The sequence below is a fragment of the Aulonocara sp. 'chitande type north' Nkhata Bay genome, linkage group LG11 (assembly GCF_057382095.1).
Source record: "Aulonocara sp. 'chitande type north' Nkhata Bay isolate Kocher_YH1m ecotype deep benthic linkage group LG11, A_spYH_male_GT1.1, whole genome shotgun sequence".
Classification (NCBI taxonomy): Eukaryota; Metazoa; Chordata; class Actinopteri; order Cichliformes; family Cichlidae; genus Aulonocara; species Aulonocara sp. 'chitande type north' Nkhata Bay.
Window position 1 is genome coordinate 17,825,649 of NC_141354.1, and position 15,423 is coordinate 17,841,071.

Below are 15,423 nucleotides of genomic sequence, written 5' to 3' on the forward strand. Positions count from 1 at the left end.
TGACTGTTCTTGCCGACCATGTCGATCCCTTTATGACCACAGTGTACCCATCTTCTGATGGCTGCTTCCAGCAGAGCACCTTAGGATTGTGGTGAAATGGGATGTTCTCATCATGGATGTGCAACCAACAAATGTGTGTGATGTTATCAAGTATGAACGCCATGAGGAATCAGAGGAATTGGCCAGTGTTCCTTTTATTAGCAAGGCTAGGTTGTGCAAATGACTGCAGAGAGCTTTTTTAGGTTAAAAGTAAACCTGAATCATCCTAAAGATTCAAGAATTCAGCTTTTTTCTTTTCAGTTGCTTTGAGTTGTTTGAATCAGGTGGTTGAAGTAGCCCTCATTCGATTCACATGTAGATACATTTGCACACCCAAATGAGATTAACTGCTTCAGCTTTCACGAGGGCAATGATTACATTAGGTTGCAGTCACAGGCTGTATCTTAGAACGGCCAGGGTCCCAGGTCAGAAAAACACCCTCACAAGACACATATCAAACATCAGATATCGACCGACCAACACAAGCAGACAGATGGTGTCTTACATCTGATAGCAAATGGAGCAGTCTTCTTTCAGTGTAGCATATTAGAATCTACTAACCTACTGCTTTGCATTTTATTTAAAGATCTGTTTGTGCTGCTATGAGTCAGGTTTAAAGAAGCAAAGCTAGTTACGATTGTCTTTGCTCACATCAGTGTGGAAGTCTCCAAAATGCCTAAATAGAAGATGTCTATATACAAATAGCAATAAATTCGGAATTAGTGTGAAATATTAAAGGGTGGTTAGATTCAGCTGTTTATAAAAAACATCACTTTGGCTGTTTCTGTAGTTATGCTATGACAAACGACAAGTTAAACCACCTATAAATGTGGTTAAAGTTAAGGTGATTATCAACACAGGCCCTCAAATCAGGAACTACAGACCATGAATATATAAACAAATAAAGAGAAGGTAAATGAAGCATCTACATAAAGTGGGAATCCTGGTTTCTCCACCCCTGAGGAAAAAACAACAACAACATGCCAGTATGTTGTGGCAACCATCGAGTGTAAACAAGAGTAGCCTCACCTGTAGAAAAAAAAATGAGCATGCAAATAATTGGAAGCATTTACACACATTAAAATTTGCATACAAAGATCCATGGTACCTATTGCACAAGACAACCAAGATGCTCGGTTAAGCACAATGGCGTGAGCAACAGTGTGGACAGTGTGTCTATTCTATAAGCTGACTTACCGAAATTATCAGCTGCAGTGCAGCGTAAGGTGAGGGATGGTATCAGAACCACATGGGGACAAGGAAAGGAAAAAGATCCAAGTCAAGTGAAGGAGCGCCAGCGCTAAACACTAATCATCACATGATTTTGGAGCATTGTGTGTGCGAATGGACCCTGTAGCATTTTAGGAACCTGAGAAAAAACTAAAACAGTACTTCAATGTGCTTCAATATGTTGTTTCCACTCAGAAATAGATTACATATACAGTAAGTTTTTATGTATATTTGAGTGAGGAATTATTGACTGGCCATGTCTTTGTTTCTTATGTTTAAGCGAACTTAAAGTCCTCTTAAAACATTATTTTGCTGGATATGTTTCACAGATTCAAATGTATATTCCTGAGTTAAATCTAGTGCTGAGCTGAGACTTTTTTTTGGCTTAAGTGTTTTGTACGAGTTATCCACTGATTTAAAAACGAACCCGCAATATCCCTACAGATACTGAAGGGATATTGGACCAACTCCTTTTTTGTGTATCGAATTTTTTTTCTAGGTAGATGAATGTGTCTGTAGAACCTGAGCCAAGAAAACGGCAGAGGGAAACGAGCCCTACCCTCCGAGGGAGTGTTTACCAAGTAAGGTAATGTTTAGCCTCAGTGAAGCTGCACAACTAAATCAGTGGGGACAAACGTCTACACACATCGCTGGTGTCTAATGAAAAACTCACATATATAGTTTGAGCATTTTCCTATTACAAGAAGATTTGTCAGCTTAAGACACGTAAAAGTTTGTCTTACATTTAAAATAATCAGGTTTTTAATTTAGTCCTGAATGTAAATTTACAGTAGATGGTTCTCTTAAATATTGTAACTATTGTAGCGGAGCCAAATATGTCTTGTCTGTTTTTCCTTCTACCCTCATGTGTCTTTATTTTTAATTGTTTTTTTAAACAAAGAAGACCCCCCCCCCCTTTTTTAGCGTGAATTAGTTTATGTTGTGTCATGTGTAATCCATTTACTGTTACCAGCATTTAGCAGGTAAAATTATTGCAAAAGTTAATTAAAAAGTACCTTTTTTTGCTTTCTTTTGAAGTTTCAGCGTGTCCGATGACTTCTTCTTAATTTCCTGCCGAGCTCTTTTGTACTCTGGTTCACATGGACAAGATTAATAAGGTCAACTAACAGTTTTAAAGTACAGTTTTCCACAAACGTATTATGTGAGATGGGAAGGAAAAAAAAGACAAAATAATTATGTATTTAAAGCTTTGCTAACATCTAATACAGTATGAATAGAGCTAACAGATTACCAATACTGCTTTTCCCACAATGATTGGAAGATTTTTTTTGTTCATCCCACCTTTTGCATGGTCCTTGTCCAAAGTGTTGACTCCTCTTTTCCACTCCTCCATCTGTTCTTGTAGAGGGTTGATCAGACCCTCAAGGAAGCCCCTGTAAAAGCAGCACATACCTCACCCCTGATCTAAGGTCAACCCGATCAGTTAACCACATTTCACCATATACAGCAAGTATTTGGACAGGGACCTTTTTAGTCTTCAGGGTGTGTGCTTCAGCAGATTCAATTTGAAACTGAATTGTACCGAGTTTGAGATTTAACTGGAGTAGTTTTAGATTAATATAGAAATAACTGTGTGAAAGATACAGCAATTTGAACACATAGCGCAAGGTTATACCTGCCCTCCAATTAAAACTTCAGACAGACTGTCAAACTCATTTGTTTAGTTTTCCTTTCTGTTTATATGGTATATGATTTTGTGTCAATCATTGACAGGCAGAGAGAGAAAAACACTGAGAAAAAAAGTACAGTTATATCTGTCAATCATTACAGACGTATCTGTGAGTGTGAGAGGTGGACAGCTGCAGTCTTAGTGCATGCAACTAAAATTAGACTATTCCCACTTGCAGACATTTCTACAAAGTCCCTGTGTGTGAGTTTGTGTGTGTGTGTGCATGCGTGTGTGTGTGCATGCATTTGGGGGGTTGCTGACCCCAGCCCCCTTGTGTACAACTACTACTATGGAGCTCCAAGTGGAATCTCCCCTGAAATGCCAGCTGAAATTAGAGAGCCCCTTGTCTGTGTAGTGTGTGTTTGTGTGTGTGTGTAGGTACAGAAGAGAGACCTGGTGTGTACGTCTTTACAGAGACATTATAGATGCACATACTGCCAGACGAATAGTCTCTTTCCCAGCATTCCCCGACACGGCAATTTCACCCACACACACATGAAATGTCAAAACATGGGGGGCACGGTGTGGAAACAACTGAATTACAAACCGTTTTATTAGAGCTGCACAGCATGGAGGGCAGCGTGGGTCATTAACTGTGAGTTAATAATATAGGAACTAGTGCAAGAGGAAAAAACAGAAAAAACAATCTACCTTTGCAAGTTTTGAATCTAATCTCAAAGCAGCAATTGAGAGTGGCTCACACAACTGAATAGCACTATGGTTAAAAATAAGCAGCACAGTAATATACAGTACTGTAATGTTCCTTACGTGGAGAACTGTTTGAGTTTAGCCTCTATGCTGCGATGTCTCATACACATCCTGGTCAATGCTGATCCAATGTCTCTTGTGCCACCTGAAAGACAGCAAAGAAGAAAAAAAAAAACCACGTTATTTTGTTAATAAATCATGCTAATTGTGAAAAATGTTCCTGCCAGTGAACAAACCTGAGACATTTACCTAATGATACTAATGCACAACTCCATGAGCAGTGTTCTAACCCCCTCTTCCTCCCACCAGTTTAATTTTACGAGAGCTGACAAATGAGTGGGACTGAAGCAAGAAAATGAAGAAAGGGAATGATGTTTGCTGATATTTGAATTCTTATTAGTACCAAACATTTTTTTCCAGTTTGGACTTAGTCACACTAATGCCTGTGAAACAGAAAAAAAAAGAAAAATCCATCAGTGTCTTATTCCCGTTAGCCAACAAGACTGTTTTTGATATTAACCATCTCACACGAACTGCCATCCAAAAGTTATATTTGCAATAATTTGCTTGAGATTGAGTCATATTATAATTATATCAGAGCTGCAGCTGGACCATTTAGCAGGACCTCCAATTATATGAGTAACAGCAGAAAACGTTTAGCACAGAGCAAAAACAAAAAAAGGAAAAATGCAGTCATGGGTCTTTAAAACAGATAAATTCTAATGTCCTAATTATTGTGAAAAGATGCAAATGAACTCCACTGACTGCAGCTCACTGGCCTTCCTGACCTACTCTCTATCTACACTTCCCCATAAAACTGTCAAAACTGAGCTACCAAATGCACATACTGTGTGTATATACACACACATACATATATATACATATATACACACATACATATATATACATATATACACACATACATATATATACATATATACACACATACATATATATACATATATACACACATACATATACATATATACACACATACATATATACATACACACACACATATATACATACACACACACATATATACATACACACACACATATATACATACACACACACATACATATACATACACACACACATACATATATATATATACACACATATACATATATATATATACACATATACATATATATATATACACATATACATATATATATATACACATATACATATATATATATACACATATACATATATATATATACACATATACATATATATATATATACACATATACATACACATATACACATATACATACACATATACATATATACATACACATATACATATATACATACACATATACATATATACATACACATATATACATATATACATACACATATACATATATACATACACATATATACATATACACATATACACATATACACATATACACACACACACACACATATTAGGGGTGCAACGATATTCGTATCGATATTGAACCGTTCGATACAGTGCTTTCGGTTCGGTACGCATATGTATCGAACAATACAACATTTGTAATTTATTTTATCAATTTTCCTTCTGACGATGCTGTCTGTGTTGAGCGCTCAGTGAATCTGTGTTCGACTACTCCGCCTAGGCTGCACTGTCGAGCGCAGATCCACTGAGCGCTCAACACAGACAGCATAGTCAGAAGGAAGAGCGCAGGGCAAGCTAGCGAGACAGAAGTTAAGCTCTACTTGCAACAGGCAAATTGAACCTCATTCAGATCTGGCGTTTGGAATTATTTTGGTTTTCATGTGACGTATGACCCTGAAGGTAAGCGAGTCATGGACTAAAGTAAAACAGTATGTTGGATGTGCCATGCAATGCTCAATTACATTGGTGTGAACTAGTGTGCTAGCGCAGTTAGCTCGTTAACGTGTTGGCCGTCTAGCCCCATGCACGGAGCGATTGGCGGTAGCTCGTTAACGGAGATTTGCCGTGTTGTGGCGTTAAGGTCATTTCAACGAGATTAACCTGAAAGCACTAGTGGGAACACAACGAATATGACTGCACATTTACGCCGACATCATCCTAGTGCAAAGACAAGTGGAAGCAGACAAAAAAAAGCAAGCATGCTACTAACTTTAGCCGAGTCATTTAGACAGCTGTTAGCACATGATTCTCCTTATGCTGCTGAGAATATAGCCCAGAAGAAGCGGATAGTATAGCTTTTATTTTGGAAAGAGCCATTTCTCTGTAATAAACTCTCTTTTCCAAAGATGAGTGATTCCTCAATCAGATACAGGGCTTGCAATATCGCTAGCCCGACGTCCTGGAGCTAGAGATTTTTTTCAGTCGGGCTACCAAAATCTTTCTCTTCCCTGCCCGTCGGGCTATTGTAGGAAAAATATATGTCAATGCTTTTGCATTCTTTCAGAAATGTAGCTGGGTAATTATGTCATTGGCATCGGTGAGCCACTGTCAATATGTGACATATTGAAATCGCGTTTGAATTTGCGCTTGTTTTTTTGCTTTCACTTTGCAATCGTGCGAACTGTGTATAGAGAGCGACAGCACTGATCTGTGAGTGATGATAATTTGTGCACCAATTCCTCTGACATCGTCTTATTAATCGTTAGCTTACTATGCAAACATGACAAGTGAAATCTCCCGCAGCTTAAACATGTGAGAGGTTGATCGTGCAGAGAATCGCTGAGCTTATGTGAGTGAGCTTATGTGAGTGAGTGTGTAAAAGCATTTCAGTTCTGCTGAGCCAAATAAGACAGGTCAGGGTGAAGAAGTGACAGCCAAAGAAAAGCTTACCACAAAACGGAGAAGTTATGACAAATCAGACTATAAGGCAAAAAGAAAGTGCAGCTTTATGGTTTCATGGACAAAAGAATTTCTGTGGCTGCAATATGACGAGCTAAATAACCAGGGCTGCACATAAGTGGTCCGCAGGTGCGCATTCGCTGTCACAATAAAAAACACGCACAAGGGTTAGGGTTAAATTTAAAAACTGTACTTTTGAGTTAAAATATATATTTATAATTTTAATAAATGACAAATTAAAAATGCATGAACATTTTTTTGTATCGAAAAAATATCAAACCGTGACACCAAAGTATCGAACCGAACCGTGAATTTTGTGTATCGTTGCACCCCTAATATATATATATATATATATATATATATATATTTTTTTTTTTATACACATGTATTCAGGGGTAAATGTGCTCGCGGCTAATATAAGATTCCTTTAGGGCTGTCCACCAGAAGTCTTCAGGCTGGACAGCTAAGCAGGCCCCTGACGCTGATTGACAGAGCTATTGTCTGGCTGCTCGGTATGACTAGCCGCTTTCTCCGTGGGACTACTGCGAGTATGTCTATGTCGGTGTGTGCGTGACAGAGGGAAGTAGAGGGCAGAAAGATCCTGTATGAAATCGAGCAAAGATATCGTGATACTGTCTATGTGAGCACGGGTTTTGTGTGCGAGACTGTGATAATCTGATGTGAAGTGTGAATCCCCTCCAACAGAGCAAGCCATTCTGCTGTCAGCGCGGCCCTTACCGCGTGCAGAGACGCACGCAGAGCTGTCACTCACTCACACATTTACAGAATTGTCTTTGACTCTTAAACCCTGCACAAAACACGAGCTCTCCGACACTAACACAAAACAGCAAGAAAGAAATCCTACAGCTATAATCTGATAAAGACAGTTTGGAAATTTTACCAAGTGCATTTCAGGCTTGTCAGCATCTTGTGCTATCTGGTGTGAAGTGTGTACCTCAGATTAAGCCAGGGTGCTAAAATGCTGGGCCCAAAATTCTTCTCCTGTGGGATTACTGATTAATTTAGTGTCTAAATTCAATTATTAATAATGCTGAACAATAAAGCAGCACGAAAAGTGTGTGAATCAGCAGCTTGAAGGAGTGTGGGATGGTATCAGCACTATCAGCAAAGTTCTTTTGTTCACTAAGCAACAAATGTTTTTGTAAGTGCACTAGAGTGACAAAACATCTCAGTCGCCACCATCACACGTGTGGTTTGTGGGGGGTTTGAAGCCACAGTCAGACAATCTGCCTTTTGTCACATTCTTCTACAAAGACGTGTTTTCACGCCGTTATGTTTTAGACTGCAGAAAGCTGGACAGAAATACTACGTCATTATTATTAGGCTACTCTGGATTGTAAATCATCATCTAACCTTTCGACTTAACTCACTGTCCCACTGAACTCAGTCCTAACCAAATTTTACCCTCTTTCCATTCATTTATTCATCCTGTTTTTCCATGTGCTTGTTATTGCAGAGGGTGTGACTTTTACGTGCCATGAAAGACCTTTTTGTCATCTAATATCATAATGCTCATTCATTCCTGCGTCGACTTGTTTAGTCATCATATCTATCAATCTGCCCAGCGCTCCCTTACTATGTGTGCTTGTTATTCTAGAGGGTGTGGCTGATAGATGCCACAGTTCCACAGAGAGGCCACAGCCAAAAACTGGGTGGTTAGTTTCTCATTATCAAAGGTACCTTTGTGTAGTTGCAGCCCATTCTGACGAATGAAGAGTTTGGTTTCAGTTGATTAGTCCTTTGCCACAACCTCACCCACTGTTATTGGATTCAATGAGGCAAATAAGACAACCAAAATCAGCTCATGTCTCGCAACTAAAGATGAACAGACCGCTGCCGTTAGAGCCTGATATTAACTACTGGTATCAGCATTTATGATTAAAAGGTAAAGAAGAGACGGGATAAACATCCTTCAACCGGGCTATGAGGGTTGATGTTGCATAGTTTGTCAGCCAGAAGGCATTCTACGACTTGCTGGCGACGCCACAAGAACAACAAGTCGGGCAGAGCCTCAATGAGTAATCCTCAACTTGGTGTGACACTAAAACAATTATTTTATTATTTTAAACAGCGTTGTCATATTATCTTAGTAAGGGCACAGTAAAAACTGCACATAACAAAATTAAAACGTTAAAATCTGAAATAAACAAAAGAATATTTTTAATCACCAACCATTGGTATCAGTAAGGTATTGGTTTTAAAAATCCTATATTGGTCGGAGTAGTTGTAATCATGCCAAAAGCATGAGGTTAACCCCAAAAATCTGCAATACTAGGGGAGAAACTTCTCTTCCTACCACTATCACAGCAGACAGCCAGTCAGTGTGGCCCCTGCCTTGCCTCCTAGTTACCAAGGAAACTGTACACAATATGCATCTGTATTATTGGCGCCTACAACAATTTGATTTGGTGCCCCAGTAGAATAATAGGGGTTTCTAACATATGACACATATGCACATTAGCATTAATCACTCATGCATTACATACACAGAGAAGTGTCAGGCTGATTTTCCCTGCGTGCTCTCAGGATAGAATGGCTGCTTACACACTACATATAGTCTGCTCTTTCTAGCAATGATTGACCCCTGGATAGAAATAGCTGCATTGGCAGCTCCAGTTGTCTGCGACAGACGCACACAAAAAAAACAAACTTCAACTGCGTCAATACCAGGCCATACCACTTCTGTGTGTCTCTGTGTGTGTGTGTATAGTGGCATAGCTGGCTGTCAGTAGAAATAGCTGCTCTCTGACAAGCTTGTTTTCAGAGGCTTGTAATTATCCCTGCACCACCAACTTAACCAGTCAGAGAAACTATAGGCTTCATTCTTTGGTGAGAAAAAAGGAGCAAATTTAGCCGCAGAATGTTTCAGTATATTATTTCACAATATTTTGGTTGTGCATGGTTTGGTTAGCCATTTAAAAAAAAAACAACTTCCCAATCAACAAAAGAAACCAAACAGTATGGAGCGAATGAAACATCTTCATGCTGCACTTTATTAAAAGAGTTCTTGGTGTTGATTAACTTAAAAACCTCAATGAGTAATTTTCTTATTTTAAGAATCTCAACGTTTTGTCTCATGGTTTCTGATATTTCAGCTTTCGTGTGAGCCAGCCCGCAGAGAGTCTGCGAGGACATTTGTGACAGTTTTCTCTCCGAGTGAGAGAGAGATAGTGTGGCAATTAGATGCCGAGTTGCCAAGTCTGTGTCTGTCCTCAACCCCCTTCCAGATTGTTCCTTGGAATGTCACACTGTGCTGACACAGGGAGAGTGTGCATGTGTGTTTTTGCACTTTGTCAGACTGCATTAGAAAGACAAGACTTCAAAGCGCTGGAGCACTCAAGGGTTCGTGTCTAAATGGACTGGAAACATACTGTAAAAGACACCCATCAGTTTAAAGTGTTTTTAGTTGTTATAGCATCGTGGAGTGAGCGTCGACTGTTTGTTTTTGATTGGCTAATCTTTGAATAAACCGACCTGTTAGATAACCCTACTAGGCAACTGTCTGAAAGGCAGCAGGCTGTGTAAAGACGGAGGGCAAACATTCCTCTTTCTCTGTAGTTATACAACAAACTCTCAGGTTGCTCGTGGATTATGAAACAATCTGATGCAATCTGAAATCATCGATCGCCAAGGTATCAATAATGCAGGAACCAAGATGATACTGAATGCTTCTCGGCTATAAGCCTGCAGTTTGCACCTGCAGAATAATACAGTACATACTAAATATAAACTTATATGTTAAGCATTAGGTTTCTAGTTTATAATGACAACATACAGGCACACAGGGAATGCCATCTCGAGATTCTAACTAGCCCTTTTAGCCCTGTGTCAGACTGGGGACCGGCCCAGGTTGTACCCCTGGTATCTAGGATAGGCTCAGCACACCTGCAACCTTGAACGGGATAAGCAAAGGAAAACGGATGGATGTTAAGAATGTGTTTAAAACATGTGTGTGGTGGATAAACGGTGTATATAACAGTTACAATAACTACAACATACAAAATAATAATAATAGTCCTATTTTTAAACTTATACCAGCTTTTCTTTAGACATGATGAGAAAATTATGAGGGAGGAAGAGAAATGGAGGGGATGAGGGAAAAGTCAATGAAGTAAATGTTAAAAAAAGCCTCTATTTATTCATTTAAAACATGAGGGATAAAAAGAGCGGTGAACCAAAAAAGGAAAGGGGAAAGTGAGGAAGGAGAGAGCATGTAGTACTGACATGTGGATGAGAGAGGTTGGTTAGCTAAAACCAACTCTGTGCATGGGCACCAGATGGCTGCTGTTAACTACGGGGCAGTGGTTACGCTGATAAGAGACTGTACAGCTGGTTACACACACACACACACACACACACACACACACACACACACACACACACACACACACACACACACACACACACTTCCAGCTGGACAGAGGTAGGGTGATCTGTTCACGAGGCAATTAAAGAACCGGAGAATAAACATCCACACCGAGTCACCTAAGTCTCACATAGCTGGTGTTTTTTACACCACAAAATGAGTGATGTCATTTATTTCAGAATCATTATGGAACACCAGCTTATTCAGAAGTTTATACAACACTACTGACACCAACCTATATTTATATGTTTCATTCGTGACTTTTTAAACTGCTCTGACAACCTTAATTTAAAGTAGGCCACATTTACAGGGGACATTTAGTCAAATCCCCATTTTCTACTCATTTACGATAGCAGAAACAGAACTACCATGTTCTCATTACCATAGAGAACAACTCATTTTAGTATTTACCTAAAGAGGAAAACAGTGTCACAAAGTGTCAGTGATTTAGTTTAAAGCTACTACTTTAACAATACTGTAGAGGCTAAGAAAGAAATGAATCCATAGACACACGCACACACAGCCCTAGATGAGCAGTTGGCAAGCCCAGATGGAGCCACCCACACAGTACAGATAGAAGCTAGGATTTCATTCACTGATTTAACTACTCTGTCAGTCTGGTACCATACTATTAGTGCCCAATTACACATTTCTGTAACTGTAAAACTAAGTGGCTAGTTCTGATGGGCTTCAATAAATGTAGGCAATAAGGGAGGTCTAAAAAGGTGATTTAATTAATTTAATTAACAGATTCATCTAAAGATTATCTCAATAAATCTAAGTATAGCAATTAATTAAGGTGTGGTGCATGGATATAAATCAGAGTTAAGCTTGAGGGCTTATAATAGCATTTTCTCTTAGTTAGCCTGCCCTGCTTGGCTCAACTCTTCATTCATCAATAGCTGCTGACAGACAGTCAGCTCGTCTGTCTTACGCTGCCTACCCACGCACCCACGTACACGCACAAACACACCCTATACCGTCAGCAAGTCTAACCTCAATGGGCACCAACACATGCAGCGTGCGGGCGAGCAAACGCACGCACCTGCTTCAGTGTGACCCGTGCTGACACAGAAAAAACCCGGGACTTTCTGATTACATCTCCAAACAGCTGTCATGCAAAGACAGGATAAGAAAAAAAGGCAGAAGAGGAAGAAGGAAGAAAAGAAAATGGGGAGAAATTATGGCAATTTTCAGACACAGTTAAATATAGTGAATGCATTATCAATGTATTCATTTCCTGGACTGGACTGTAGAGCTGTGTCACCCTTTGTAAATGTTTTGTAAAGGTCTCAGAAATATAATTATGAATGCCAATTCACTTTGAATAGACAGTCAGCCAAGTGATGGATTTCTGGATTATTTAATGATATAAATATTGTTGCTTCTAGCATAAAAAAGAGATTAAAACATTCATAGTAAAATATGCTGACTGAGTAATTGGCTCAGTACTGCGTTTGCACCATCAACACTGGTACACGTATAACAAGTTTTCCACTCTTAATCCCTGAACCTATTACCACGACCTTACAGTTGACTATTAAAGGATTTACCCAGCAACAAAGAGTTTGAACTACGAGCACCATGTTCATTGAAAAAAAAGAATAAATAAGCTGACAGGAGGGGATTAGGGGAAAAAGGAGCGTAATTCAGCACATATTATTAACTAGAGAAAAACTAACAACGCCATTGTTTAATGCACTTTAGTGAAATGAGGCAGAAAAACATCTGGAGCTTGACCTCTATGTCTACAAAGCTATTCAGGATATTAAGTATCCTTTAGAATAAACTGAATGTGTGTCAGTCCACCACTGCAATGCAGTGAAATGCTTTCTGAATAGTAATGCATTACCTTTCTCTCCTTTACGTTGCTCTTCTCTCCTGAAGGCTATATTTTGTTAATCTCCTTACGTGGTTCTCTTTTTCTCTTCTTTCTGCCCAGATCATGTTTTCCCCACCTTCCTTTCTCCCCACTCATTTGTCCTCTTTTTCTCTTTTCATCACCTTTCTGCACGTATTCCTTCTATTCTGCCACATCATTGTCAGCAACGAAATTTAAACCAAAGATAGCAAAATGTTTTGGCACTGGGTGATGTATTTGGACTATTAAACCGATGCTAATATGAGAGAATGTTCTAGTATGCCACTGTAGTGCTGCAGCCTTACTACTACTACTACATCTTGTTTAAAATTTGAGTAGAAAAAGAAATCATTTTCCAGAGGAGAGCTGAAAGGGAAACAGGTGATAGGATAGGGATATATCTCGAGTTTTCAGTATCACATGTCTGATATCACATTATCAGTGTCTTGAAGCTGCAGCTAAACACGATGAGACAGCTGACAAATTCAGTGTCTCTTTTCGTTTGAATACCACAAAGCTGCTGTATCCCCACCTTCCTCCCCTGTTAGTCTCCCCTTTCACTGTTTCCGCCTCACAGTGCTACTTTATGAATGGATGCTAAAGCAATGGATGGGAACCAATTAAGATAACAAGAAAGCATAGCTCTTGCCAAAACCATCCCTTCTCCTTTCACTTTTCCGACTGCGGCGTGCTACGAGGATTATTTCTAATCTTCAACAATTGTTGCAAATCCAGTCCTTATTTGTGCATGAAACAACACTCCTACCCGTTGTCAGATACATGTTCGGTGAGTTTATAAAAATACATTATTAGCCCTATTAATAGTTTTTAAAGTATTTCAGTTTGTGCTGTTTACTTTCAAAGTATACAGAACAGAAAACTACTTATTTTTAGGACCTAAACATACAAGTAAAGCTAAGTGCTTTGTGCCCAAGCAGTGGAATGTTTAAGGGTGGATGACCCAGCTAACTGACCTCAATCCAGATGAGCAGCTGTTTCACTTGACACCACAAAGAAGCAAACCAGCGCCCCAAACAAGAACTTAATGAGAATGGCTTTAGTACATGCCTAGCAGAGCACTGCCATAAAGATTTCAATTTGATCAAAAAAGGGAAAAAAAGGAGGACGGTGGTCGTAGTTTTAGTACAAAGATCCCTTGATAAAAACTCTCTTCTGTCTTTAGACTTGACATGCAGATATATATCAACTTGCAAGCTGTACTCTTACAGCAAGAGATGTCATAACGTCACATTTCGGTTTCAGCTGCAGATTGCAATGGAAACATCGGCTATTTATTCCACTGCATTCCATGTTTAATCTTTTATCTCAATGATCTTGCTGTTCACAATTCACTCCAATCTCTCTGTGCCGTGTTTGTTTCTCTATACAGTCTAAGGCCTTGACTCCCACTCGTCTCTGATGTCTCTGTGATAGCAGTACAATAATGTTAACGCTGAGCCCGAGTTAATCCAGTCAGTAAGCAGCTGGCTAGTTCAACGAGTGGTCAGAGTTAAGACCAAAACAAACACTCAAAGAGAACGAGAGACTATCCCATGAGAAAGTACAATAAGATGAGAAGGCAGTTTGTGTATTATTGCATACGTCTTGACTCTCTTGAGGGGGAGATTAAATGATTTCTGTGGAACATTTTGTTTTGCAATGTTGCCCTTATTTTGCCTTCTGTTACGTAGTGTGCTTTTACTTATCTTTGAAGCCTAAACGTCACCAATCATTGGGCCACTCGCACGATAGCAGCAAGTATTACATGTTTTTAGTGTGTTCAATTAAAGTGTTGCTGCAGTAGGACTTCTGCTCAGGCACCGTGGGTTGAAAAGCCAATGCAAGTTGGTGCAAGGCAACCAAACTGTCTGATGGGACTGGCGTGAGCCTGGATGGAGGTCCTTGGATGGCCTCTATGTAGAAAACCTTTTATTGCTTTTATTTAACTTTTTATCTTGAAATCATATTTAGAATTTAAAAGGAAACCACTGTGAAGTAGATAATTTCTAGTTTTTAAGTTGAATGATGCATGAGGTTTCCAAAAATCAAAGGGTAATTGCATTAAATATTTATGCCACTTTAGCTAAAAATGAATTTACAGTCCCATGCCAAACACTGGGTAATTGCTTAGTGTGCCTGAATAGCAAAAATCAACACAATTAATACATTTCTGCCCCATTAGCAATCATCAAATGTTGTGTGAATATCTAACATATAAAAAGGCACAAAAAAAAGACGTATGTAACAGCTCAACAGCAGCAACACGCCTGCTGCAGTTTAAGCCACCATTGAGTGGGTTTAAGCATGGAATAGCCCCAGAGAGAGAGAAAACGAGAGAAACAAATAGAAACAGACAGAGAGACAGTGAGAATAGATTACCCTAGAGCCCACTCTGGAGCTTTTCTGGGCTTTGGTGCCCCACTTTTTTCTCTAATCTTCCTTTCTGGTCTGACACACATTCCACAGACAGATAGACAGACAGGATTTACCAGGATCGACCAATGAACTAAATTCACTGGTTTTTTTGGTTGAACGGTTGGCTCTGTATTCATGTATGCAGCACTGAGAAGCAATAGCAACTTAAGCTAGAAAAAAAAAACAAAAAAACGAAACAATATATGACTCAATGAAAGGCAACGTTAAAACACACATGCGCTGCAGGGCGCCTGCGTCCATTTGGAATGTGCAGAAAGTCTGATGCCACAGTTAATC

General features: G+C 39.3%; 1 protein-coding gene across 8 annotated transcripts in view; it reads right to left on the reverse strand.

Moving 5' to 3' along the window:
• LOC147318750 (protein MTSS 1-like) overlaps window positions 1-15,423 on the reverse strand; it is a 48,617-nt gene that overhangs the window by 11,921 nt on the left and 21,273 nt on the right. For 5 of the 8 annotated variants that reach the window (XM_086310833.1, XM_086310835.1, XM_086310831.1 and 2 more), the window contains exons 4-7: window positions 3,728-3,812; window positions 2,572-2,663; window positions 2,286-2,360; window positions 1,237-1,248 (exon numbers count right to left, since the gene is read on the reverse strand). In XM_086310833.1, the coding sequence (XP_086166959.1) occupies window positions 1,237-1,248; window positions 2,286-2,360; window positions 2,572-2,663; window positions 3,728-3,812 (264 nt within the window). Of the gene's footprint in view, window positions 1-1,236; window positions 1,249-2,285; window positions 2,361-2,571; window positions 2,664-3,727; window positions 3,813-3,916; window positions 4,067-15,423 lie in introns of those variants that run through there. The other 3 variants (XM_086310832.1, XM_086310828.1, XM_086310834.1) reach the window with 2 other exon arrangements.